This window comes from Amborella trichopoda, chromosome 8, assembly GCF_054954075.1.
Source record: "Amborella trichopoda isolate Santa Cruz 75 chromosome 8, AtrichopodaSantaCruz75HAP2 v2.0, whole genome shotgun sequence".
Taxonomy (NCBI): Eukaryota; Viridiplantae; Streptophyta; class Magnoliopsida; order Amborellales; family Amborellaceae; genus Amborella; species Amborella trichopoda.
Window position 1 is genome coordinate 32,415,361 of NC_142343.1, and position 27,900 is coordinate 32,443,260.

Here is a 27,900-nt window from a genome sequence, read left to right on the forward strand (position 1 = left end):
GGCTACTCAACATAAGTTAAGTCTTCCCTGATCGGAATTGGTTCATACTTCAGGACATGGGACAGGTCGGGCTAATACTTTCTCAATAGTGACACATGACACACATCATGAATATTAGCCAACTCGAGCGGTAAGGCCAGTCGATATGCCACGACTCTGATTCTCTCTAATATTTCAAAGGGTTCAATGAATCATGGATTTAGTTTCCCTTTATTGTTGAACCTCATAATTCTTTTTATTTGTGACACTTTAAAAAAGACCCGATCACCCACTTCAAATTCAAGCTCCCTTCAGCGATTATCGGCATAACTCTTCTGCCAACTCTGAGTTGTTTTAAGCCTTTCTCGAATTAGTGTGATCTTTTCTAATGTTACTTGAACAATTTCCGGCCTTATTAGTCTCCTTTCGCCGACTTCTTCCCAACACACTAGCGATCTGCATTTTTTCCCATACAGTGCCTCAAAAGGTGTCATTTGAATACTGGCCTGGAAACTGTTGTTATATGCAAATTCTATTAAAGGTAAGTGATCATCCCAGTTTCCTTTAAAGTCTGTAACTTAGACCCTCAACATATCTTCTAAGGTCTGAATGGTCCTTTCTGACTGTCCATCAGTCTGGGTGAAAAGCAGTACTAAAAGTGATTCTTGTCCCCAAAGCTGATTGTAGACTACTCCAAAACTTTGAAGTAAATCTAGAGTCCCTGTCGGACACAATACTAACAGGTACTCCATACAACCTTACTACTTCCTTGATATACAACTGAGCCAGTTTGTCTAGGGTATAGGTATTGCGGACCGATAAGAAATGTGCAACCTTGGTTAATCGGTCCACAATAATCCAAACACTGTCATCTCCAGTGCCTAATCTTGGCAAACCGGACACAAAATCCATAGTGATGTGCTCTCGCTTTATTCAGGAACAGGCAAGGGTTACAACAGCCCGATAGGTCTCTAATGCTCAGCCTTTACTTGCTGACAAGTCATACATTTAGAAACAAATTGTGTCACATCCCTCTTCATGTTATTCCACCAGAAAGTTTTCCTTAAATCCCGATACATTTTTATACTTCCTGGGTATACAATGTAATGGGAGTAGTGTGCCTTTTCTAAAATGACTCTCTTTATATTTTCATCATTTGAAACGCATACTCGCTCTTTAAATCTTAATAGATCATCACTGCTAACAGAAAAATTATCATTTCTTTCCTGCTTCAAGTCTTCTAGAATTTTCATAAGCTGCAGGTCTGTCTTTTGGGCTACCCTGATCTGTTGAAAGAGTTGAGGTTCCACTCTTATACTCGCAGTTATTCTTAATCCAGAACTAGAGGGTAGTATCGGGCACCACTCCACTGCATCTTCTATCAGTTTCATCTCTCGGGCCATCAGATGTGCTACTGATATCAAGGGTTTCCAGCTTAAAGTGTCGGCTACTACATTTGTCTTGCCCGGTTGGTAATTGATGATGCAGTCATAATCATTCAGTAAGTTTATTCATCACTTTTATCTCATATTCAATTCTTTCTGCGAAAATAAATACTTGAGGCTCTTATGGTATGTAAATATCTTAAACTGGGCCCCATAAAAATAGTGTCTCCAAACCTTCAAGGCAAAGACCACAGCCACGAGCTCTAAGTCATGAGTTGGGTAATTTTGCTTATGCGGTTTTAATTGTCTAGAGGCATATGTTATAACTTTCCCCGTGCGGCATTAACACACACCCCAGTCCCTTATGGGAAGCATCAGTGTAGACCACAAAGCCTTTTTTTCCTTCAGACAAGGTTAGTATACGGGTCGTAGTCAATCTCTTCTCACATTCTTGAAAACTCTTCTCACAATCATCTGACCATATAAATTTCACTTCCTTCTGAGTTAGGCGAGTCAGGGGAAGCACTATCTTTGAGAAGCCTTCTACAAAATGCCTATAGCATCTTGTTAGACCCAGAAAACTATGGACTTCCGATATATTCGTTGGTCTTTCCCACTTAAGCACAACCTCAATCTTACAAGGATCAACTGCAACCTCGTCTTTGGAAACAATATGCCCAAGGAAAGCCATGCTTGGGGGTTAGAATTCACTCTTACTCAGCTTAGCATATAACTTCTCAATAACCATTCTTAAATGTCGTTCATGCTCTTCTCGATTCCTTGAGTACACTAGGATGTCATCTATAAAAACTACTACAAAGTCATCTAAGAAGGGTCTAACAATAATGTTCATCATATCCATAAAAACGGTCGGGACATTAGATAGTCAAAACGGCATCACAAAAAACTCGTAATGACCATAACAAGTCCAGAATGCGGTCTTAGGGACATCTTCTTACTTGACTCGCAGCTGATGATAACCTGACTGAAGGTTAATCTTGAAAAATACTTGGGCCCCTTGGAGTTGGTCAAAAAGATCATCAAAACACTTCTATAGGCAGCACATACCCTTCAAGCAAAACCCCACAGTGTTTAATGATAGTATCAATTTCTAAAGATTCTCCCATAGGTGTGTACACTACCAATGTCCAGTCAAGCAAGGAAGGTCTAGCATTTATGTGGCATGCAAAGTGAGGTGCAACAAAAGAGTGTGTAGATCCATGCTTCAATGGCACAAAAGGAGAGCGTACCTCGGATAACTGAAGTTGATGACTTAGCTTCCTGCTCGATTGGAGCAAACACCGGATCTTGAGTTTTTGGTCGGTTCTCTGGTCCCTTGGCTAGGCAATCTCAAATCTGGTGGCCTGGCTTGCCACACCTAAAGCACGCCCCAGTCTTCCTTCAGCAATCAGCCACCGAGTGATTATCTTTCTCGCAATGTGGGCACGTTGGGCATCGGTTCTCCCTTATGTCGTCCGGCAAGGTCCTCTAAATCTTCTTAGCCCTCGGATTATCTCTTCCCCTAAAGTTCCTCCTTGAGGGCGGTCGAGCCTTTCTTTCCAAACTTCCAAACTGGACTGGGCCCATCCTACAGTTTCCTCTAACCCGGGACTCTTCACAGGCCCTCTCAATCTTCATGGCCACGTCCACCAATGGGAATAAGGTTTTAAGATTTTCCGATATCGCCCTCCCCTTTATGTCTGACCTAAGACCCCTTTCAAACTTACTTGTTTTCCGTGTCTCACTATTGATGATATGTGGCGCATACCTCAACAGCTCAACAAACTTGGTTGTATACTGTTCCACAGTTAAATTTTCCTATTGCAGCTCGATAAATTATACTTCTTTTCTTTCCTGCATAGAATCAGGAAAGTACTTCTCATTAAAGGCTCCAAGAAAGTTTCCCCAATTTACTTTTGTCCATGCTTCCTCCCAAGACTGCTTCATTGAGCCCCACAAGTGCTCAACATCTCCCTCTACCATAAAGGTCTCCAGTCTGACCTTCTGTTCTTCTGTATATTGTAATACCTCGAAGATCTTCTCTATTTGCCTTCTCCATCGATCAGCTTTGTCTACTCCCCCATGCCCCAAAAAAGTCCGAGGAGATAGCCTCCTAAACTTCTCTATCAAGTTGTTGTCATTTAGATAATGGGTGGGGGTAGACAGGGCCTGCATTGCCTCTTTCATCATCTGTGTCAGGGCCTTAAGGTCCTGATAAACTCACCAAGGGCCTCGGTGTTCTCATTATTAGAACTGGCGTCATTGGCCCACATCCTCGACATCTTCAACCTAAGACACAAGCACTCATTTACTAAGCTACCAAAACTATTCTAAAGACACTTATAAACTCCCTAGGCCAAGAACCCAAACCTAGCTGCTCTGATATCATAACTGTCACGACCTCGTCCCCAAACTCCAACCATCCCAAACCGAAGACCAAAAGAGTGCGGGATCGCGACCGGAGGTCACATACGTCACTCAGGTGGGAGTGGCATCAATACGTGTTAAGAGGGAAGAATCAAAGCAAACCACAAGAAATAAATAAAAACTCATCTAACAAGCACTGAAAACTGAATAAATTAAAACCATTAACTTCATTCTTCTTCAAAAGTCTTTACAATAAAGTTTGAGGCTTACAATCCTAACATTCATCCCAAAATATTACATCAAATAGAACAACTTGTGACAAGGCTACTAGACACCTACAAAGCCAAAAAGAAATCCTAAACCGGTTTGAACTTCGAACGCCTGCTATCACCGATCAGCTGCTCGCCACACGCGATCAGGTACTAAAACTCTACACATATGAAATAAGCGGAGTGAGAAATAAGCCCAGTAAGTAAATCATTGCCTTTGCATTCCCGATTATCAGTATATACATAAAAACATGCCCATAGTCCATCAGAAATCGCATTTTCCGCACAGAGTATGGTCATACATCAGAGTACAAATAATTGCTGTATAAAAAGGATAAAACTTAGTTAACAGAGCATTACTTGTTCTCGATATGGCATCAACCGTTATACATGTCACAGTTACAATTAGGTGATCATACAGAATAAGGAATTCAAATAAGCAAATAGATTAAATCACTCCTGAAGTAGGAGCCACATCTATCAGGCTAAGCCAATCCTGAAACTTGGGACTTCTACCCTCATTCAGGAGGGAGGATAATGACAAGTGGAGGTCTCACTTCATAATATCGTTACTCACGCATACATCCCTAGCTCGCTTTGGGGTTTTCGATAGGCTGAGGCCTTCCAAGACACGACCCTCTCTTGTGCCCTCAAGCAAGAGGGTGTTACACTACCATTGGAGGACTCAACACGTAGTGTCTAGGACAATTTAGGGGGTGCCACCCTCCCTATTATTTACGATTACCTCTCGACTCCACTCCTATCATATGGGTCGAGGTACAATATACCCCACTACCAATGGAAGACCCATTGCGTAGCAGTCGGATATCAGTATTCATATAACAGAATCATAAAGTCTACGACCAATGGAGGACCTATTGTGTAGCAGTCGGATATCAGTATTTATATAACAGAATCAGAAAGTCTACTACCAATGGAGGACCTATTGCGTAGCCGTCAGATATCAGTATTCATATAATAGAATCAAAAAGTCTACTACCAATGGAGGACCCATTGCGTAGCAGTCAGATATCAACATTCATATAACATAATAAGAAATTCTACTACCAATGGAGAACTCATTGCGTAGCAGTCAGATATCAGTATTCATATAACAGAAACAAAGTATCCACTACTAATGGGGGACCTATTGCCTAGTGGCCAGAAATCACATATATCAGTTCCAGTGTATATAGGCATGCATAACATTTATTCATTCATAATTTACTCTTTTCAAGAGGTCAGGAACATTCAACATATGTAGGATCATAAGCATGCCATTTCGGTGTCTTATAACCTTGCAACAGGATTTAACCTATGTTCAAAAGAAACATTTATGCATAAAATGTGCATAACTCATATACAACTTAAATTCATTATTATTCTTATCAATCATGGGCATATACAGAATGAGGCATATCACCCAAATTGTGAGGGAAATTTAACTAAATTCCTATTCCAATTTTCTAACAGAGCATTATTTAATTAATTAAGGGTTCAGCATATCGTTCTGAATCTTACTGAATTTTAGCCCATAGTGACATATGTTCACAATTCAAATCCTAGCTTGCAACCTAGCAGGATTTCGAAACAATTTTATCATGCAACTTTTAGTAGACATTCAAAGCTTTCAAATGGTTGTGGTTTCGAGGTAATTAGACTCCATTTGGTAAGCCAAAATTCATAGCTACGGAGACCAAAATTCTGAGTTTCTGTGAGATCTGTCAATAATGACATACTGGAGCATTTTTTAGCATAACTCCTCATTTACACAGAATTTGGGCAAGGTTAAAACATAAAAATCGTAGAAGACTCATGCATCTATCAAATGGTTGTGTTTTTGGGTCATTTGGACCTCAATAGGTCAGGTAAAGTTTTAATACAGTAGAAGTCATATTTCTAGAAATTATCACAATCTGCTAACAGTAGCATATAAGCACTAAATGAAACACATCTTCCAAACTATCAAGAATCTCAACTGGACATAAACATTAAAATCTAAGTAGACTCATAAACCTTTCAAATGGTGGTAATTTGAGGCCAATTGGATATCATTTGCTCAGTCAAAATATTATTTCAAAAGCATATAAGTTCCATGGAAAATCACAATATACTCATGGCACATTCCAAAGACCACTCCATAACTTCAAACTCATACAAGATAACAACATGAAACCTTTTCTATCTTAGGCTAGACTTACACAAGCATCATTCCATAAAATTTCAGGATCCACAAGAGTGATAACAGTGCCCAACTTATTATGCAAAGAAGACCTCATTGTTGGAAAACATAACACAACATACGTGTTTGACATCGTACTTTGTTCATGAAAATTCATGCTTAAATCTCATACTTTCAATTTCATACTCTTACAACTTGATGCAAAGGGGTAGAAATCCACTTACATAGCCAACAATGGTGTCCTCCAATCTTTCTTCTACAGTCCTTTATCTCTAACAATGCCTACTCCAAAGTGAGGGAGTGAACCTCCCCAAAACTTGTTTTAGAGAGAGAGAGATTTGGAGGAGTAAAAAGTGAAGGACGTGAGGGAGAGGGAAGGGCTTAAGTATCCGCTCAAGTGGCAGGTGACAGCCAAGCTGACGGGTGGCAACCAACTCCCATGCTGCTAGACAAGTGGCGAACACTTAATCATGCATGGCAATGCCGCAGCTGGCGCTACGCACACGGCGATGCCCCTTGTTCACTCATGTCGTTGCGTTCTCGCTGCCGCCGTGCGCTCACCAACGTCGTGCTCTTACCATCGCCGCGCGCTCACTATCGTCGCGCGCTCACTATCACCGCACGCTTACAATCGACGCGCGCTCACTATCGTCGCGCGCTCACTATCGCCGCGCGCTCACTCTCACCGCGTGCTTACTATCGACATACGCTATGATGTGCAAGGATGGTCTAGGCTTGTAGTGTCCAAAAGGTTCAAGGGGTCAAAAAAGAACTGATAAAATGAAGGAGAGTAGTGTTACAAAAATAAAGTGGAGGAAACAATGAATAAAATTAGAGAATTTGATTTGAAAGAGTGGAATTTTGGCGTCATTGAACCAGGAAACATTGTTCTACGTAATAATTTAGACAAGGAATTGCATGAGTGGCTTAGGGCTGATGAAATATATTGGAAACAAAGGTCTCGTATCAGATGGCTTAAAGAAGGTAACCTAAATACCAAGTTTTTTCATGCAACTACAAAAGTTAGAAAATGAATTAACAATATTCAACGACTTACGATAGAAGGGGTAGAGGATGGAGATGTGTTAGGGATGGAAAATGCTATTGTAAACCATTTTCAAATAGATGTTATTCCATATACTAATTTCAATCAAATCCCATTCTCTAAACTAAATTCAAATTGAAGTAACTGGCTTGAGAGGCCTTTCTCTGAGTTAGAAATTCAAGAAGCAGTGTTTAGCTTCGCTGGGGATCGTGCCCTAGGACCAGATGGGTTTCCTTTTGGTTTTTTTTCAACAGTATTGGGATTTGATTAAGACAGAAGTTTGTCATATGATATCTGAATTTCATGATAGGGGAGCTGTGAGCCCTAGTCTAAATTCCACATTGAAGGGAATGATTGAATGCTTGAATGACATTAGACGTATTAGTCTTCTTACAAGTCTTTATAAAGTTCCTGCAAAGTGTTTAGCAAGAAGATTATAGACTATCTTGCCTATGGTCATTAAAGGTCCTCAATCTGCCTTTATCCAAAATAGACAAATTACAGAAAGCATACCATGTGCACAATAAGTTATTAGCTCTCAGATTGCTGATAACAAATAAGGTATTGTCTGCAAAATAGATCTTGAGAAAGCATATAATAAGGTAGAATGTTTCATACCTTAAAGACGATGGGCTATGGTGACAAATGATTGGTTGGATAAAAGGTTGTTTAGAATCCACGCATTTTTCCATCCGTATTAATGGGAAGCTGAAATGTTTCTTTAAAGCATCTCGTAGTATTAGACAAGTGGATCCTTTATCCATTTTTCTATTCACGATAATGGGGGAAATGTTTAGTGTGATGCTTACAACAGTAGTGGACAAGGGCATTATACATGATCAAGAACAATGGCTCGGTGATTTCTCATCTGCAATATGCAGATGATACCTTGATTTTTTGTGGGGTTGATGATATGAAAATACAAAACCTGAAATTGTTTCTCAGAGTTTTTGAATTGGTGACTGGCTAAAAGTTTAATATGAAGAAAGCAAGTATCATAAGGTGGCTTATGATGATGATAAAGTGAAATAGTGTGCTAACATGAAGAAATACGTTGTTGGTGGTTTCCCATTTAAATATCTTGGTTTCTCCCTTTCAGGAAGTAACAGAATTTAGGCATTGTGGAACCCATTGATCCAAATAATAGAATACAAATTAGACTCTTCAAAGTTCAAGTTACTTCCTTTAGCGGGTAGAGTGACATTACTCAAAGTTGCATCATCCAATCTGCCCATATATTTCATGTCACTGTTTAAAATGCATGAATGCTTATAAAGATGATTGAAGGTATTATGCGAAAATTCTTCTAGGGTGCTTTTGAGGTTAAGAAGAAGTTCAATCTAATCAAATGGGGAAAAGGTTGTACTGCAATATGTGATAGAGGCATGGTGATTAAAAAACTGAAATCTATGAATAGTGCACTATTAACAAAGTGGTGGTGGAGAGATGTCATTAAAAAGAACAATTATTGGGGAGAAATATGGGGAAGATTTAGAACATGGAAATGTGGCAAAAGGTAACAATAAAAGGGTATATCTGTGATATGGAAGGGGATTACTGCATATAGAGATTTCTTCATTAAAAATATGAGGGTAATGGTGGGGAAAGGAGATACTATGTGGTAAAGAAGATTGGACTAGGGATGTGGTCACAATCCTGATGAAAGCTGGATCAAGATTAATTTCGATAGAAGTTCAATGGGAAAACGTGGTCCAGAGGGGCAACGTGGCTTAATTAGGAATTGTGAAGGAAATTTATGATTAAAATATTACAGTTCTGTAGGTAATGCCACTGCTAATGAGGCTAAATTGTAAACAGATTTGGAAGGAGTAAAAATGTGTAGGAGTTTTAATAAACCAGTTATTGTTATTGTTAAATGGGTAAAAGGTGAAGCCGAATATCCATTGAAGTACCATAGTCAGTCTTGTCTGTGAACTGTTGAATTGTTGTTTGGAGATGGATTGTGGATTTGTTCATGTGTTTAGGGAGTGTAACATGGAAGCTGATAGATAAGTGAACGCTGCAGAATTAGTGGTTATATAAAGGTGCTGATATGTGGCAGGTAATTTTTTGTTTTTGCTTACTTTTCTTTGATTTAATGTAATTGAGCCTGTGTGGCAATTGTAATCGTGAAAAATGAAGATTGAGATTGGAATAAAATTTATTGTTTCTCAAAAAATAAAAATTATAAAAATATAAAAAATAAATAAATAAATAAATAAATAAAATAAAAAAAGAAGATAACTGCACGAATAACAAGAATGGACATTAGGATGCCAAGCGCCACGATGAAGTCTAAAGTTCCATTCTCACAAAGTCCTAAATGTTTAAAAATAATCATCTGTATCATGATCATGAGAGAGCAGGTGCTGATAGTAAAGTGAGGGCGAGTGGCCGCACATTAGGTTAAGGTAGGTTTATCCATATCTATAAATAGACCTAGGGCAACGTGAACATATTCTAACATCCTCCGCTAAACATACACACATAAAACCTTGAATTTGGAAACCTATGAGCATACATCTCTTTTAATATACAAGAGCCAAATAGAACCTCATTCAACTTATGGAATACATGACCAAATTCAACTTTCTAAACATCCTACCCGTCAAAACTTTGTATCCCACCCTAACTCCCAATATTGCTTTTCTTTATATTTTCTCCCCTAAACACAAAATCAATAAATTTAAGACAAAAATGCCTTTACTTTCTCTCTCTACTCTATTTTGGGACTCTTTCTACCTACACTCTCTATCTCAAAGTAAAAACCATTCTCTCTCTCTCTCTCTCTCTCTCTCTCTCTCTCTCTCTCTCTCGTAATGCGGTGGACCGAAATGTTTTTGCAGCCCGACACAAAAAAGTGCTTGACTGCAAATATTTGTGTCCGGCCGCAAAAAAATTCAATCTGACACCCAATGTATCGGACTGCATTGAGTTCCAATAACGTGGTTTGTAATGCAATCTGACACCCAGTGTACCAAACCAATTAGAATTTGAGTTAAGGCTGGTAATACGATTCGGCATACTTTGTACCGGACCAAAAGTTTGCCGCACTGCAAGAAAATTTCGGTCCGACACCCTATGTGCCAAACTGTATTAGCAAAGAGAGAAAGAGAGAGACAGAGAGAGAGAGAAAGAGGGGAGAGAATGATAAAGAGAGCAAATAAGTTTTTACTTTCAGGGAGAGTAATGGGACCTAAAATAGAGGGGGAAGAGAGAGAGTAAAGGCACTTTTGTCCTAAATCCATTGGCTTTTTTATTAGAAGATGGAGGTAATATAAAGAAGAATAATATTGAGGTATTGAGATTTTGGGTGGGATACAGGTAAGAGGTTTAGAAAGTTGAATTTGAGAGGGTATCTATTTGCAGTTATCTCCATGCCATCAATGGATTGGACGATATTGGAGGAACTGAGTCCCCCTGGACAATTTAAACTAATTACCTATACAGCCTACTTTCTCTCAGCCAACCAATTGATTGGACCCTGATAAGTCCAATGGTCACGGTTGTTAACACCGCATGGATTATGTTTATATTTTCCCATATATTTCTCCACTTTCAGTCAATAAATAAATAAAGAATTACATACGAAACTACAGCGAGCAATGAGCCTAAAATGAAGAATGTTCATGATCTCACTTGTACACCTGAAAATAGTTGGACACGAGAGATTTATGCCTGAATGAAATATCTAGCAACTGATATAGAGGTAGAGTAAGGAATTACATACTAAGTATCTTTGCTTCAAGCGGTGTAGGAGGTCCTCAGGGTCACGCTTGGTCTGTGTGTAGGCATCCAGTTTATTTATCTCCTACATGCCAAACACCAACCTCTTTAAACACCACAACAATCAATTAAGACGATGATCGCATGGCAGTATAGATTGCATAAAATGTAGATAATCTCATGGCAATATGGTTTGCATAAAATGTGGAAAATATAACCTCTCTCTCTCTCTCTCTCTCTCTCTCTCTCTCTACAACACACACACATGCGCCCTTCACTGACAACTACAGGTTCTTCATTGACAACTACAGGTTGTCATCCACTACCCCATTCCTTCACTGCAGTCGCAGACCTACGCCTTCACTGACAACTACAGGTTCTTCATTGACAACTACAGGTTGTCATCCACTACCCCATTCCTTCACTGCAGTCGCAGACCTTCAGTTACGTTGTCTCTATGTACCTTTTAAGTCATTTAAACTATAGCCACCTTGGAAAACATTGATTCAATAATTGAGGAAACATTGCAATCCTTTTGCCCAGTCCTCAGTACTGCCCTTATTGATGAAATTAGTTTCAGTTAAGAAGTCCATACATAACAAATGCATGCAAAGTGGCTCAAGTATAGCATAGATAACCATACATATCATGCCAAAGACATCCAAACTTCAAATCCCTTCAAGATAGTGAGTGTACTTTGAACAAACACCAGATTTGAGTGAGGGGACTTTGAAGAAACCAACAACAGTTCCCTTCGAGACCATATTCATTGGCATAGAGATTTGATTCCCATAATAACATCCTAAACTCATTCATTTTCTAAATTCCTAGAAAAACTACTCCATAATCCTGAAACCTAACCCAACTTCCTAACTGCCTAATCATCCACACTGGTAACAAAAATAAGTTTCAGCCCAAAGATTTGCTCCAAGAGATTCTCCAGACCATTAACCCGAACCAAGCTCTCTCAGCCACTTGGATTCTTTAAATTCCCAAGCCACCGGTGCATTGGACTGGTCCACCCACATAACTGGGTTAACGTTATGGCCCTTACTATTGGCATGACACAATCGTCTTTCAGCAACTTTCAATACCCTTAATCCAACTACGTCTGCAGCTACTTGGATTATACAAAGTCATCCAAGTTAACTAGATTGATTTCACACCCTATCTCATTCCATTCCAAAGGAACTCTCTGTGTTTTCTCAAACTTCACAGAAATCCAACTCGAGAAATGGAATGTAGACCTCAATGTCAGTGGAGGTAACTTTCATTAGCTCACAGTGCAGGCAAAGGATGAACTAGACTCTTAGGGAATAGCTTCCCTTCTATTTCGCTAAGACGGGATCCATGGATACAGATACATACGATACACTGTTTCCATTGAACTAAAAGGAAAAAACCACCTGATAAAACAGATTATCCAAGGTTCTTTCTCAACAATAAAAGAAAAAAAAAAAAATTGGTACCTATTTACACCACTTTTGCCATTGAATTTTTTAAAACACTAAACAGACGCAAATCATGTAAGACACGATAAGATATAAGTTCGAATCATGGGCTCACCTGTCATTACAAATAAGAAAGAACTCGAAGGTAAAATTTATGTATCAGATTCAGCAAAATTAAAAGGGCCGTTCTTCTAGCAAATTTAGATCCAAAACTTGAGCCAAAAGCATGAACATGTGAATATAACTACAAAAATTCTTCATAGTTTCCCAAAAGAGAAATGGAAAGTAATTATGGTCATAAGTTGAATGATAGTTCTATCAATGGATGAAATGTGATTGGAGAGAGAGTAGCCTCACCAGAATTTGACATGACCCAAACAGTAGGTCCCACACTATGACCACTCAGATCTGCTAGACCTACTATATTGGCTACTTCCTATATTGTATGAATATAGAGGGATTAGTATTGGTGAAAAGTCTAGTATGTAGGTTGCTTTCGGTAATTGTTTTACTTGAGCTCCAAGTTATTACTATTCAAATAAGGATAGAGAATACTAGAATGTGAGAATGTGGAATTTCGGGTTTTGATTTTTAGTGAGAGAAGAGTTTTTCTATATATAGGAGCAGAAGGAGGTCTGTCAATTTCAATTCAGTCAATTCACGCCCCCCATGCTGTTACCAAAATAGTCTCATCTCCAATTTCATCATCTCCCTAAGGGTTTTTCATTTTTCAACAAGTGGTACAAGAGCTGGTCGTCATTCTCAACATCCAGTCGACGCACTTTGCCGAAGTTGAACCATGGCCTGAACAACATGATCAACATCAACTCCTACACTTAGGAGGGAAGAATTATGACTATTGGAGAACCCAAATCAAATTGTTGTTTGGAATCAAAGAGCTTTGGGAAGTGATCTAGAATGGCTATATACTGAATCCACTAATCAAGGTAGGACGCTCTTTCACGAGTCCATAGAGATGGACTACGTGAGAAAAGAAAAATAATAGCACAGCCTTATTATTCGTCCTTTCGAGCAGTCCATGAAACAATCTTGGACAAAGACGGAAGGCGAAAACATCCAAGGAAGCATGAGATGTCGAGCACGTTGTTTGCGCCACTAAGGAATCAAAAGATATTCCCTCCATGCCCCTTAAAATCATGAGTTTCTTGAATTCCCATCAACATTGACTGGATCAAAGAATCTCCCCTTCTACAGTCTCTAAAGTCAAAACTCAACACAGAGTGAGGGACAAGTCCAATTTAGGAGAGATCAAGGTCAAGGTAGAAGACCGGCGTATGGAGAGCTCCCCTGAAAATGGAGGAAGAGGCCAAAATAGCAACCCTACAAGAGGTGGAGTAAGAAGTTACCCCGAGGCATCACACAAAGATATGACAAAACTTACATTTTATGCCATCATTGTAAAAAATAAGGTTACCACGAACCAAGTGCAAAAAGAAACTAGCCAATGAAGAGAATAATCAAGCTAACTTTGTAAAAAATAATGAATCTGTTCCTGCTTTACTAGTATTTGAAGTACAGAAGATTGTGAAAAACACTAAATGGGTATTTAGACAAACGATTTCTTCATTTGAATCTGATGCATCCCATTTCTACTACCAACAACATCTCCATCTGTATGACCAGCGCAGATGCATCAGAATCAGAAGATGATGTCAAGCCATCATCTCAGAGTCATCCCCTCGTCCACATAATCTTCTTCTTCCCTTACTCAGAGGAGAGTTTGCCTCCTCTCTCTCTCTCTCTCCTCAACCTCTTCTTTGAGATCAAGATCTAGTGGCCTGCATAGGGCTCAACAGGTCCCAGAAGCCTCATGAACTTAGCTCCAGGTCAAGTACTCATCTTGAACATCGACCTATTTCCCAAGCATTGAGGTCTATTGCGCTCCTATAAGCACTTCTTCAAGCTCTGATTATACTGAACAAAAACAAGGTGGTTCACTCTTCTGCTCGAGTCATTTCTCTTCTTTGTAATAGGAATCCATGTTTATAACTTAGAAAAACATAATAAGTTAAGGATAATAGGAGACTAGTACAAATGGACAATAAGTATGTTAAAACTTTATCACCTCGATCATGTTGAAGTTGAGCTCACAACCAAATGAATCAAAATTATAATGCACACAATCTCGAGTAAATTATACATGCTTTCCCCATGATTTATCCACCATGAAGCTAGTACATATAGAAGTCAAGTTAGAACTTAGAAGTTTAAGAACGAGGTAATTGAGGCACAAATTCAAAAGAAAGCTTTGAACTTATCCAAATAGATCTTTGTCCTTAGCCTTATTGCCAAATCCGCTCCAAGTGAGCCTTAGTACGTATCTATACTTATCCAAATCCAATGACAGTGGATCTTGGACATCAGGATTGGGGTTGAGTTTCATGTTGCACAAGATATTGCATCCATGAAATAACTCTTACATTTATCCCATGATTAGTATAGAAAGAGGTAGGGTTGAGAGAACCTTTTAGGTCTAGGGCCTCTCCAGCTGTGAGTTTCCCTTATATTCTATAATTTTAAAAAAGAAAAGGAGTATATGCATTTTCATCATTGGCGATGTACCCAAGCCTTCTGGACCACCTAGACGGCCGCACAGGCGCTGGGCAGTCCACTTTTGAAATCACTGGCTATGGCCATGTTAGTCACTGCTTAGTCATCTACATGGCAGCAACTTTTTCTTTTCTTTTTTTTTTGGACTTTGCATTGGATCTTCATATTGACTTAGATTTCTAAGAAGTTATTTCCATGTGAATAAGAGTCCAAATTTTATGGAACTTTGGAAGATCTAGTTCTAGTTTAACTAGAGGTGGATATGGTTCAAAGATTCAGGGGGATAAGGTTCCTAGATTCCTTCGTTATTATGATGGTTGATTTCAGGAATGGATAATTCTGATTCTCACCTCACAAAGTACCTTGGGAATCCTATGGTCAAACTGAATTCTATTTCTAAGTGGATGCGCTAGGCCATTGAGGCCTATATAACGAGGGGTCCTCCCCTCATTCTCTTCACCTGTGTTGAAACCTCTCTCTCTCTCTCTCTCTCTCTCATCTCTAATGTGGCACGCCACCACCCATAGAAACCAAGGGGGCCACGCCCCACCTAGGTCAAGGAGAGGGGGGATGCCCAGCCCAATCTTGGTTAAAGGGAGGTGCCACATAGCGGCATGCTCCAAAGGTTTAAAGGGTCTAAGAAACCCTAGTTCTAGTAAGCCATGCTTTCAGCCCCATAGATCTATTAGAAGTTATTCCAGAGGTGCTTCCCGAGATCAAAAGATTCAGCAGGACCTGAGGATTGAGTGCACCATCAGTTCAATAACTGAGTGTGGGGTGTGCTAAGTCCTAGGGGGCAACCCTAGCCAAGTTCCAGTAAGTCTTCCCAGCTTTGTTTATAAGTTTATTTTTTCAGTTCTTGATTCATATTTGTCTTAGAAATCCTCATTGTATTAGGAGTCGTATTTAAATTAGCATTCTGACTTGGACTAGGACTCCTACTTAGATTAGAAGTCCTAATTGTATTAGAATTCATATTGGAAGTCTAAATTCAGTTTTGAATAAAGTTTTCTTTGGTAGCAAAAGTTAAAAATCCTAGATTGTAATAGGTTTATTTCTGCATTGTCATTGTGGCATTGTAAGTAGAAATTCCAGTTATTAATATCGAAAAAAAGAAAATCTTTGAATTCCAGTTATTAATAAAGAAAAAGAGAATCTATGAATTTATACCTTGAAATTCTACATAGCCACATCTTCCCATTTTTTTGGGCATTTCATTTTAGAAGTGATATGATCCTATAAGGGCCAACAGTTTCCATGGGTTTCTCCCAAATCCCCATTACAGTTTTTTCAAGAATACCATGGGGCTCTTGCAAGCTTTCCATGCATTTTACTCAAGGTATCCCTATATTCCCAATGCATTTCTATTTGCTTCTGAGCACCATTGAGCAGCATGTTTCCCATTTGTTTATCCGCTGCTCTCCTATTATGTTTCTGCATGAATTTGTTGAGTCTTTTCTAAATTTTTCTTACTAAATCATGTCCTTCAAACTTCATCTCCAGAACCAGTTTCCTAAATTATTTTACAGAGGCCGTTTAATCTTCTGATATCCAAGTTTGTAAAATCATTCAAAAGATCTCTGATGGATCACAAACATTCCATGGAGTATGGCCATTACAAGGTGAAACGGTATCTCTCACAAAAGCTGCAGCATTTTCAGTAGCATAGTATTAATGCATCATCAATTCATCACTAATATTAATGAAAAGAGTGTGGACGTAGGAGAGGATAAGAAGAAAATAGACATATACATCATTAGGGACACGAAAGACATTTTGTAAAGTAATAAATATGAAGCTTAGACACAAAATATGCGCGGTAGAAAACAAAATAAAACTCAAGAAACTTTTGGTACTGTTTCCAGAATAAATGTTCACCACTCTGAACTTGCAAATAGTTATCATTGAATTTACAAAAGAAAAATTTGTGGACAAGGATGATGAATAATTGAGGAAGTGCGCATTTCTTTGTAAAGTCAATTAGCTATGAATACATATGTCTATAATGGCAAACATACCTCAATCCAAGTAGCCAACCTAGGTCTCCCATATGTAATATCATACTTCTTGACATCCAAAAGGAAAAGATGGAAACGTTCAATGAACGGAGCATACAACATATCAACCTGAAGGAGAATAGATATCATTATCAATGTATAATAAGAACAACTTGCAATTTGAACCTGCCAATATAATGCATGTATTAACTTAGCATTCATTTAGAGGTTCTAGCAAGTCCACAAAAATCCAAGAAAACCACATAGAAGAATAAATTATTGTACTGAAATAGTTAAATTGATGACTTATGTCAAAGGGAAACACAACACAACTATCAATGTCATGCTCTACAAGAGAGAGTTTGTTTCAAAGGTAAGCTTTGATGTCATGAAAAAGCGTTTAATGCTGACCAAAACCACATATGCATAGTTTAAAAAAACGGCAAGCCCAATGCCCAGGCACCAAAGGGGCCCTAGGCAGCCTTGCCTAGGCCTGCGCAGGTATCTCTGGGCGCCAATTCTTGGGCACCCACCCAAGAGGGCTATGCAGATGCCTAGGTGGGCACCCACACTAGAAACCTAGGTGGGCACCCAGGAACTGGGCCTTTTTCGGCCAAAAAAAAAATCCCCGTCAGGCCATTTTGGGTCTTGTTACCCCAATGGGAAAACGGATGTTTTGGGGTAGTTTGAACCCCCCAAAGGGGAAAAACTCAATCCTAAACCCTACACCCGATATTGATCTTTTTTAAATCAAGAAAAGGGCATCTTGAGGGTATTCTAAACCAGGAAAAACTCAATCTTAAACCCTAAAAACACCCAAAATTGAATGTTTTTGCAAAAACAATTTAATTGAGAAAAATTGTAAAGGTAGAAGAATCATTTGAAAGTTTAACTTCATTTTGGAATCATTTTTAGGGTGCTATTTGTATGATGGTTGTATGAACTATCAACTTATGAAGTATGACTATGCCACTATGGAGTATGGACACCAATACACTATGGACTTATTTATGTTTTTTTCTATTTCAGTTGTTCAAAGTATCAAAACTTTCAATGATTTTAAATTTTCAACGTGTTTCAACATTCATACATATATATTTGCATAAAAAAGTTGTTAGAATACATATAAATGTAAAACAAATACAAAATTGGCACAAATATCTGCATTTATGTGCATTTGGACAGCAAACGCATGCATATTTTCAAAAACTTGTCACCTTAAGGCACCTGAGGTTCTGGGTGTCCGCCTAGGCGCTGCGTGCGCTAGGCCAAGCCAGGCACCTAGGGGCCACCTAGAATTTTCTAGAACATTGCAATATGCATGGATGAAGTTCAAAGGAGCACAAACTGGTTCTTTACTAATTCTCTATTGCATTACGACTAAACCAAGAACAACTTGAGCATATCTTGTGAAATTTCAGAAAGGAATAAAATGGGAAGCATAAGAAAATAAATAAATGACAGACATTTTAAAATAGGGCTTTAGGCTATGTTTGGCTTATAGTTAATTTGTATTTTACAATTTGAATTTGAGAATGTTACCATTTGAAATGTTTTTTTTTTTTTTGAAAATGTTGACTTTTATAGAGCATAAGAAAAGTACATAGAAGAGAAGAGGAGACAAAACCCTTATGAAAAAGGGGGGTGAGAGAGAGAAGAATCCAAAAACATTTTTTAAGGGTTACAATGACTGATACAAAGCAACAGGCAAAAAGATGTCAATCCCAAAAAATTAAGCGTCAACTAATGTTGCTCCATCTTTAGCGAGGGTGTCTGCTGCCTGGTTTCCCTCCCTCCAAATATGCCTCCATGAGATGTGCATATCCCTGCAAATGTAGTGAATCTCATCAAAAATATGTGCAAGGCTCCATGGGGGGGGAGAAGATTTAGAGACCCAAGCAATGACATTCTTAGAGTCTCCTTCAATAGCGAGGGGCTCCGAAGGGATAATTTTAAGAAGTAGTAGGTGATCATTGGTTTCCTCTTCCTACAAACTGAGGGCTCAATGGTTTGGCAGCGGTATGCCTCTCGTTTGCAGCATATCAGTGGTTACTATCCTCTGTCATAGTGCAATCCACATGAAGACCTTGAGCCTGGGGGGTGTAAAAGATGTCCAAGCTGAAGCCACTAAGGATGTTGGGGAGTGGGAGAAGGTAGGTGGAGATGTAAGATTGTAGTAGGAGGAAACTGAAAAAACACCTGAGGCATTTGGTGTCCAAACCAACTGATCTTCTCCTAAAGGGGAGATGAAACAACGGTGTAGGGTCTCTGATAATTCTAGAAAAGGTAGAATCTTGAGGTCATTGAGGGGCCTTCTAAAACATGGGTTCCAGGATCGAGAATGTCCCGAGAGGGTCATCTCTGCGGCAACAGAGGCATCTTGGTGGCGAGTAAGAGAGAAGAGTAAGGGAAAACGGTCCTTCAGGGGTTGGGGGCCAAGCCATTCGTCTATCCAGAAACGAACTCGATTACCTCTCCTAGGATGAAGGCGAATACAATTTCTGAAAGAGTGGTAATACGAGTGAAGAGACCTCCAGAAACCAGAGGCTCTTTGAGTGTTTCTGTACTTTGGAACCCAGGGTGGGGCTGGGATACGATATTTGTGCCTGATAATGTCGATCCTGAGGTGATCCGATTGCGTAGCTAGACGCCACCACCACTTTCCAAGTAAAGCCAAGTTCTGTTTTTTTCAGATTTCTGATTCCTAGCCCTCCCAGCCTCTTAGGTTGACATAATTTGTCCCATGAGATTAGATGGAATTTGTGGCTGTTCCCTGCCCCAGAACAGAAGAATCTTCGAATAAGTTGTTAGATTCTTGCTGTGATGGCGGCCGGTATCTGCAAGATAGACATTTGGTATATGGGGATGTTGGCTAAGGTGGCTTTGATCAGAGTTATCCTTCCTGCCGGAGATAGGAATCGATCCTTCCAAACTGCCAATTTTTTATCAACTTTGTCAATGAAGTGAGACCAGGAACTTTTTTTCGGTTTTCCTATGCACATAGGGAGACCTAGATAAGTTGAAGGAAGTTCTTGGGCCTCACAACCCCAACTTTCTGCATAACCTTTAAGAGTTGGGAAGTCAATCGCCATCCCCATCATTTTAGATTTTTTGAAGTTCACTTTGAATCCCATTGCGAATTCAAAACAACTGAGAAACATAAGAACATTTGTCTGTTTCCTTTGGATCAGTGTTGCAGAAAACTAGGGTGTCATCTGCATATTGAAGGCGCGAGACGACAGGTCCGTGGTTTCCAAAAGAAAAGCTGTGTAACATACCAGCAGAGAACAACCGAGAGATTGATTGATTGGAGACCTCTGCCAAGATGGCAAATAGGAGTGGGGATAGCGAATCTCCTTGTCTTAAAACCCTAGAGGAGAGGAAAAAGCCCTTAGGGGATCCATTTATGAGGACTGAGAAATGGGGGTTGGAGAAGAAATAACCCTTTTAACACTAAAAAACATGCAAATCCGAATGGTTTCGCAAATATCCATCACAATGCCAAAAAAGCCAATGTGATAAGGCTTCTTGTTTCAAAAACATCGATTGTACCGCACTGCATATGTTCCATACCTAATTCTCGCACTCCATACCATAAAAATATGACAACATATGGCTGGTGTATAGTTAAAGGTGCCTGGGCAAGTCTTGTATAGACTCACACAAGTATTTTATAGTTTTGTTTTCTTAGCACATGGGACATGAACAAGCCAGTGAAAACAGCCAAAATTTTGACTTATCGTAAACAAAGTCTGAATATTACAAGAAAAAGAATGATGGTCATCAACAAAAAGAGGCCAAAATATAATACAACGGAGGATGACGATAAATATAATCAAATAAAACGACTATCATTTGTAATTAGATTCTATTTTGCTTCATCTTTCTTTAACCAAAAACTAAAAAGAAAAGGAATCATGCTATCGCAAATGCCATCAAAAAGTAGTTATATGACGATTAAAAAACAGGCAAACATTCATTAAAATGACCAAACCGCCTCAAACAATCAATGAGATGGTTAAAATCAATCAATTCACCAACAGAGTGGTATCTTTTTTGAAAATCCATTCTTTAGGTTCCTCCTTAATAGTTTTGATAAACAATGCCCTAGTGGCCCTTGTTCTAGAATTGGAACCTTGAACAAGTGAGAGCCTTATAGACATTTGACCCATTTAATTCGACCTAATTACCTCCTTTTCTAGGTTCCAAAACCAAAACATGTTTTCTTCGTTACAAAATGTTGTTCCTGTTTGGAACCAGAACCAAGTAAAGACATTTTGGCAATTTGGCTCCACTTTAAGTCACTCAGGCCAAATGAGATAAATAAGCCACTTGTTCTAGGATCCAAACTCAAAATAAGATATTTTCATGAAGTAACACGCGTTCCATGTTTGGAACCCTAGAACCCAAAATAAGCAGGGCATTTAGGTCATTGGGCTCGAGTAAGATTGCCAAGATAATTCACTTATTAAAGGTTCCAAACCCGGAATTGGGGCAATCAAGGCATTTTTTGACATAATAGTTGAGGTACCTATGTGAAAAGGTCTTTTAAAAAGTAATTATATTATTGGCAAATTGGTTGGTTTAACCATCTCATTGATTTTATGAAGTTGTTTGACCATCTTGTTGATATTTTCACTTAAAAAATGAAAACCAGCATTTTAAAAGTTTGATGGTATAACCCAGTCAAGGTACATGGAACAACATTTACCATGCTACATTCACCAAGGAAGAAAGGTCCAAAATCAAATTTGGAAAGAGCACTTTCCAAGTAATCACAAGGAGGACCTGACAAGGATAGCAGGGACAATCTATCAACAGAAGCAAAATTGTGAATAAGAACTACCGATGGATATTTAAGAAAATATATGATAGTTAGAGGAAAAAATTCATTCATAAGGGGAAGCTTCTCTCTGTAATATGGTACTCACCCACTTCCTCTTCTATATCTTCTTTAGAAAAGGCATTGCGCACTTTTATGAAGTCTCCACAACACCCAATTAACTCCTCTGCAAATGTTCTCTTGGCTGGATCCTATTGTCCATAGAGAAAGCGCCATCAACATTATAAGAAGGGAAAATCCCTCCAATCACAGTGCAGATTAATGTCATATCTTACATCAGGAAGAAGTTTGGGGCCCTCGAAATGTGTATCAAGATAATAGAGCAAATCCAAGCTCTCTCCTATGACTTTTTTGTTGTGCTCAAGTGCGGGAACCTGTCAAATGCAAAGACCAGTAACAACTGAATAAAGCATTAAGGGCCAGGACTAAAGGCATTTTATGACATCAAAATGGAACCATATTGTTTTTTTTTTTTTATAAAGAAATGGAACCATATTGTTAGGCATAATTATAATAACAAATCAAAACTAGAACCACATAGAGCACCTGATTAGGAGGATAAACTTTTTCCTTGTACCAAGAAGGTCGATTTGCCAGATTAATAGGAACCAATTTCATCTCATCCTGTAGTCCCTGCCATGCCACCAAAGTTGCGCATGAAAATAAAGAAAATCATGTCAATTCGACTTTTTGCCATTAAACTAGTAAAGAAGATTTTCAGATTTGGAAGTTTAACAGCATTCAATTGAGAAGCTCAATGTCTTCTGACTAATATTGTTAACTGAACAAGAAGAAAACAAACTCATAAAGAGAAAAAAAAGAAAGCAGAGGGCCCAACATATGAAACAAGTTGACTTCACAAGTGAATCTAATGGGTTGGATAAAAAATTAGACAACCTTGTAATTTCTAGCAATCCAGACACGCTGAGCAAATGGGCAAACATATGAGATGTACAACCTGCAAAACCCCCACCACAAGCTGGTTAGGCAATCATCTATGATCACTTTACCTAGCAAAATTCAAAATCACATAAGTGTTTCCTAAGTTCTTGTTTAGTTTTGAAGAAAAACACCCTAAATTGCAATCACTGTAAGAATTTCAAAACCAACTAGTACAATTTTGTTTATCAAATTAGAAAGGCATACTCAAAAACTAGATGAATGTGAAGTAATGGAACCCATAGAATCCACAGGAACACGGTAGTATATTAAACCATTCAACTCTTGTAGGAAACAAACTCAAAAGTAAATAATAGAATCACCTGGCCCTCCCAACCAATTAATAAAATATCATTGTCAACTTGGAAAAAATTGTAGAGTCTAAACAACTTGTCTATTAACCAAGTTTTATTGGTGAAGAACTCAAGATATGCCAGACAGGTTTGGTTAGTCTTGGTTTTGGATACATAAGGATTATTTGTGTTGAATGGCATTTTCTGATGTGGTAAAAAAGTAGGTTGACATGGTAGCATATTCTTGTTATCAAATAAAAAATCATAACCCGAGAACTAACATGAGTTTGAAGATAATGCCTAGAATACAAACGAAAATCAAATAACAATATATGCTATAGAAACACATAAATCCACAGGAACTTGGGAGCATATTAATTATGATCATTTAACTCATGTAGGATGAAGATAGGAAAGGCTTTAGGACCAGATGGTATCCTGATAGAGGTTTGGAAGTACATGAAGAAATTGGCATTGACTGGCTGACGAAGTTGTTCAGCAAGATGTTAAGAACAAAAAAAATGCCGGACGAATGGAGGAAAAGTATTGTGGTACCTATCTACAAGAACAAAGGAGACATACAAAATTTTGCAAACTATCGAGGGATCAAACTTATGAGACATAGTATGAAGCTCTGGGAGAGAGTAACAACTAAGGCATGAAACAAGTGTATCTAAATATCAATTTGGTTTTATGCCAAGAAAGTCAACAACTGAGGCTATTTTCCTACTTAAAAAACTAATTGAGAAGTTTAGGGCGAAGGGAAACGACCTCCACATGGTTGTTATTGACCTAGAGAAAGCTTATGATAGAGTACCTCTAGATTTGATTTGGCAGGTGTTGCAAAAGAAAGGAGTCTCTAAATACTATATAGACTTGGTGAGAGATATGTACGATGGAGGGCTAACTAGTATACAAAGAACTAGTGGAGAGACGAGTGCATTTCACTTACAATAGGTCTATACGTCAACATTGAGTCCGTACCTTTTTGTCTTAGTTATGGACGACTTAACTAGGCACCTACAGGATGAGGTACCGTGGTGCATGTTGTTCGAAGATGACATAGTTTTGATTGAGACTTTAAACGCGTCAACAAAAAGAACTTTGTAGGGATGCTCTAGAATCCAAAGGTTTTAAAATTAATCGGACTAAGACAGAGTATATGGAATGGAAATTTAATAACAATAGGAGTAGAGACGAGGAAGTAGTTAAGATTGACGGCCAAAAAGTACAAAAAATACCGCCCTTTCGATATCTTGGTTCAATAATCCAGGAAAATGGAGTGATTGAGGAAGATGTCGCACACATAATTAAAACTGGGTGGGTGAAGTGGAGATGTGCAACTGGAATTTTATGTGATCATCGCATACCAATGAGACTGAAGAGCAAGTTCTATAAGACAACGGTGAGACCAGCTTTTCTCTATGGGGGCAGAATGCTGGGCAAACAAAAAACAATATACTCACAAAATGAGATGAAGATGTTGAGATGGATGAGTGGCACAACAAGAAGGGATAGAAGTCCATATGAATCTATTGGAGAGAATTTAAGCGTGGCACCAATACACGATAAAATGAGAGAGAGTGGACTTAAGTGGTATAGCCATATGTGGCGTCGACCAAGTACAGCACATGTTAGGAGGTACGAGTTAGTTCAAGTAGAAAGACTGAAAAGGATAACGGGTAGGCCCAAAAAAACGTGGTTGGAAGGAATTCGAAAAGATATGGGTACTTATGGCCTCACTAAAGATATGGCCTTTAATATAGCAGAATGGAGAACCATGATTAATGTAGCCGACCCCAATTAATTGGGAAAAGGCTAAAATGATAATGATGAGGCTGACAACAAACTCAAATAAAATAATAATTACTAATCACTCCAGGCAGTGACTAAAATCTCATTTTGGCTCAGTAAAACTCGTAGGGTCAACTCAACTTATCTAATGACTGAGCCTTATAAGTGAAAACCTCAGGATATGCCCAACACCTTTGGTTATATGTAGTTAGTTATGCTGTTCGGCTACATATATGGAATTTCTAATGTGGAAATAATGCAGCCTAATATAATAATAAGGTTCCTATCTCATTACAAACATTTCTATTTGATTTTTTCAAGTTGATTGTTTCACTCAACGAGTCGAATTGGTTTTAGCAGTGAGCGGGTCAACCACTGTGCTCGAGTTTCCGAATAGTGTCAAAGTTTTTAATGCAGTAAAATGGTTATCATTTCGTAAGGCATATACACCAACATTTATTGGGTAATAAGCTCATGAACAATGATTACGTTAATGTTTATCAGAAGCTGCAAATAAGGCACTAATGGCAAAAATTTAGAAGACTAATGTTATATCCTTGGAAACAAGACTAAGGCTAGGATTAACAATCATTTGGTTTTAGCCACATCATCTGAATACGCATTACATCCCCATGGGTAAAAGTGTGCATTTCAACACTCAAAACATGATTCTAACAAGAATCTTGATTCTGAGATTCTATAGGATAGTACATGTATCATACCAACAGTGTGACGAGTGCGTCATCTATACCGTCAGTACTTAATTGATATGAGAGAGATGATCCTTTTTCTTCTTGCGCAAGTAGTGCCAAAGTCGAGTATAAACTGATGTTTAGAGAATGCACAGTTGAGATGACATGCATGACGGAAAATCATGATCACTGGAAATGACATGCACGACGGAAAATCATGATCACTGGAAATAACAAAAAAGTAAACTTTAACACTTAACTAGATTTTGCATGGAAATATCATTATCATCATCCAAGCCTTATCCCAACAATTTGAGATGGAATCCTATTTCACCATGCCACTCTATCAAGGGTCATACCCTTAGTCAGACCATAAAGTCACCGTATCTCTTTCTACTACTTCTATTCATGTCCTTTTGGGCCTTCCCCTTGCCGTTTTAGAGCCTTCCACTTGAACCAAATCGTCCCTCCTAACCGGTGTTGTTCCAAATTGATATTGCACATGGAAAGCCCATTTAATTCTACTTTCCCTCACCCTATCGCCTATTGGAACCGGCTTAAGTTCCCTCAAATGTAGTTATTCCGAATTCTATTCTTTATTGTCATGTCGTTCATCCATCTCTAAAGAAAAGATGTGGCTAAGTTTTACACTAGCTGCCCACCTAACACAACCCCCCTCCTCTCTCCAGCTTGGGATAGGCATGATCGACTTGGGAACAGCCATGGCGGTTTTTGGATGGGACATAAGAGTGAAATTTGACATAAGAGAGACAGAGAGATGTAGGGGAAGATAAAAAGGTAAAAACAAACAAGAGAAAACCAAATTTACTAATTTACTATGCGCTGCATAACAAACAATTACTCCCACCAGTCTACAACTACAAATAATGATAAAAGAGAAGCAATTATTACTACTACTAATGCAATAACAATAACAAGAAAGCTGAAACAACAACAATTATTACTACTACTATTACTACCATTACAAATTTGCAACAATAAGGCCCCATTTGAACATGCTAAATACCAAAGCAGAGCTTTATCTTTACCTGCCTTTATGGGCAGTCATGAAAACAGGCACTCTTAAATGGTCATAATCACATGTAACAGTATCTAAAGAGGTCTTTTACCACAGAAGCAAAAAAAGTTCATATTAATTTTTCCTCTTTTTCCGTTGTTTTTTTCCTAGAGGCAATACCCATAGTGGAATTACATTATTGAAATTGCACCCAACTAAAAAAGTGGCCACCCAAAAGGGGCCTAAAGAAATAAGAGACCTGGTAGTTCCATCAAAAAGATTGGGTGGCTCTGATGTGGAAACCATCTCAGGGGGAAGCTCCTCCTCCACACTGCAAATGCCCAAAAAATCACTTCAATATTCAAAATATCAATCAAAGAAATCAAAACAAGAGAGAGCAATTATTCCTAAATGAACAAAACTACGTCTTTTCTAGGTTACTAAACAAAACTACTTCAACATTCAAACAATCAAAAACATGAAAATAAGAAACAACGATAGAAAGAAAACCCCTGATAACATTAAAAAAAACCCAAGCAATTATTGGGAAATGAAGACCAGGATCATGGGGTGATACTTTCATCAAGTTCAAAATTTTACCCTGAAACCACTTCTGTTTGCTTGTGGTACCTTCTCCTCAAGCTATCTAGAGAGAGAAAGTGCACTCGGGGAATACTCTTAGGAGAGAGTACGTGTCTTTCGGGTACTGTGAGAGGAGACAGAAAGGGGTTTTGAGAAATTTGCAGAGGCAAAAACCTCTCTCTAAAAATGGGGCAGCTGTATTGAGGGGCCGTGGCACAAGCAGTAACAGGCAGACTTGTGAGAGAATACTTGGAGCGAAAATCACAAGACAACCCATGAGCGAGAGCCATGCTTCCCAGATTTCCATAACATATCATGATCGTATATACATGTAAAAGTTTTTTCATAATAAGATAAAGATAAATTATACTCGGTGGCCGCAACAATTTCTGGCCGTTAATGTAAAACCGAGTTGAGTAGAGCAGTGATTTAAAAAAGGCCGCTTGGCACGGAATCGCCCGGATCCGACCCACGAATTGATCACCCTCATGTCAATTTTTTCGATGTATAAAAAAGTGTACGGATCTATAAGGTAATCAACAATTTGCTATACTAAATGAGCGTTTTGCTATACTAAATGAGCGTTTTGCTATAGTAAAATTGCTGTTATACTACACTAAAATCACTTATTTATCGATCCAGACCGGTTCTCGGCTGGTTCATTGTTTTTCCATGTGTTTTTTTGTCGGTTCACTATTTTTCCACACAGTAAAATAGCAATTTGGCCTGCCGCTTCCCTGATGCGGACTGGTTTTGTGATGCCCATT

The 27,900-nt window shown here is 38.6% G+C and overlaps 1 protein-coding gene across 28 annotated transcripts in view; it reads right to left on the reverse strand.

Annotated features, from left to right (window-relative positions):
• Positions 1 to 27,438, reverse strand: part of LOC18423576 (glutathione S-transferase L3) — a 30,542-nt gene extending 3,104 nt beyond the window's left edge. Inside the window, exons 1-11 of one of the 28 annotated variants that reach the window (XR_016060685.1) lie at positions 27,152 to 27,438; positions 26,811 to 26,882; positions 22,713 to 22,773; positions 22,362 to 22,448; positions 22,091 to 22,189; positions 21,904 to 22,006; positions 21,684 to 21,760; positions 16,994 to 17,101; positions 10,958 to 11,038; positions 6,407 to 6,954; positions 3,940 to 4,161 (exon numbers count right to left, since the gene is read on the reverse strand). Coding sequence is in view for 10 of the 28 variants with exons in the window: in XM_006828177.4 (XP_006828240.4) it covers positions 4,147 to 4,161; positions 10,958 to 11,038; positions 16,994 to 17,101; positions 21,684 to 21,760; positions 21,904 to 22,006; positions 22,091 to 22,189; positions 22,362 to 22,448; positions 22,713 to 22,773; positions 26,811 to 26,882; positions 27,152 to 27,423 (975 nt within the window). In the remaining 18 variants the exon portion in view is untranslated. Of the gene's footprint in view, positions 1 to 3,939; positions 4,162 to 6,406; positions 6,955 to 10,618; positions 10,875 to 10,957; positions 14,340 to 16,993; positions 17,102 to 21,683; positions 21,784 to 21,903; positions 22,007 to 22,090; positions 22,190 to 22,361; positions 22,449 to 22,712; positions 22,774 to 26,810; positions 26,883 to 27,151 lie in introns of those variants that run through there. The other 27 variants (XR_016060690.1, XR_016060686.1, XR_016060698.1 and 24 more) reach the window with 27 other exon arrangements.
• Positions 27,439 to 27,900: the final 462 nt, after the last annotated feature.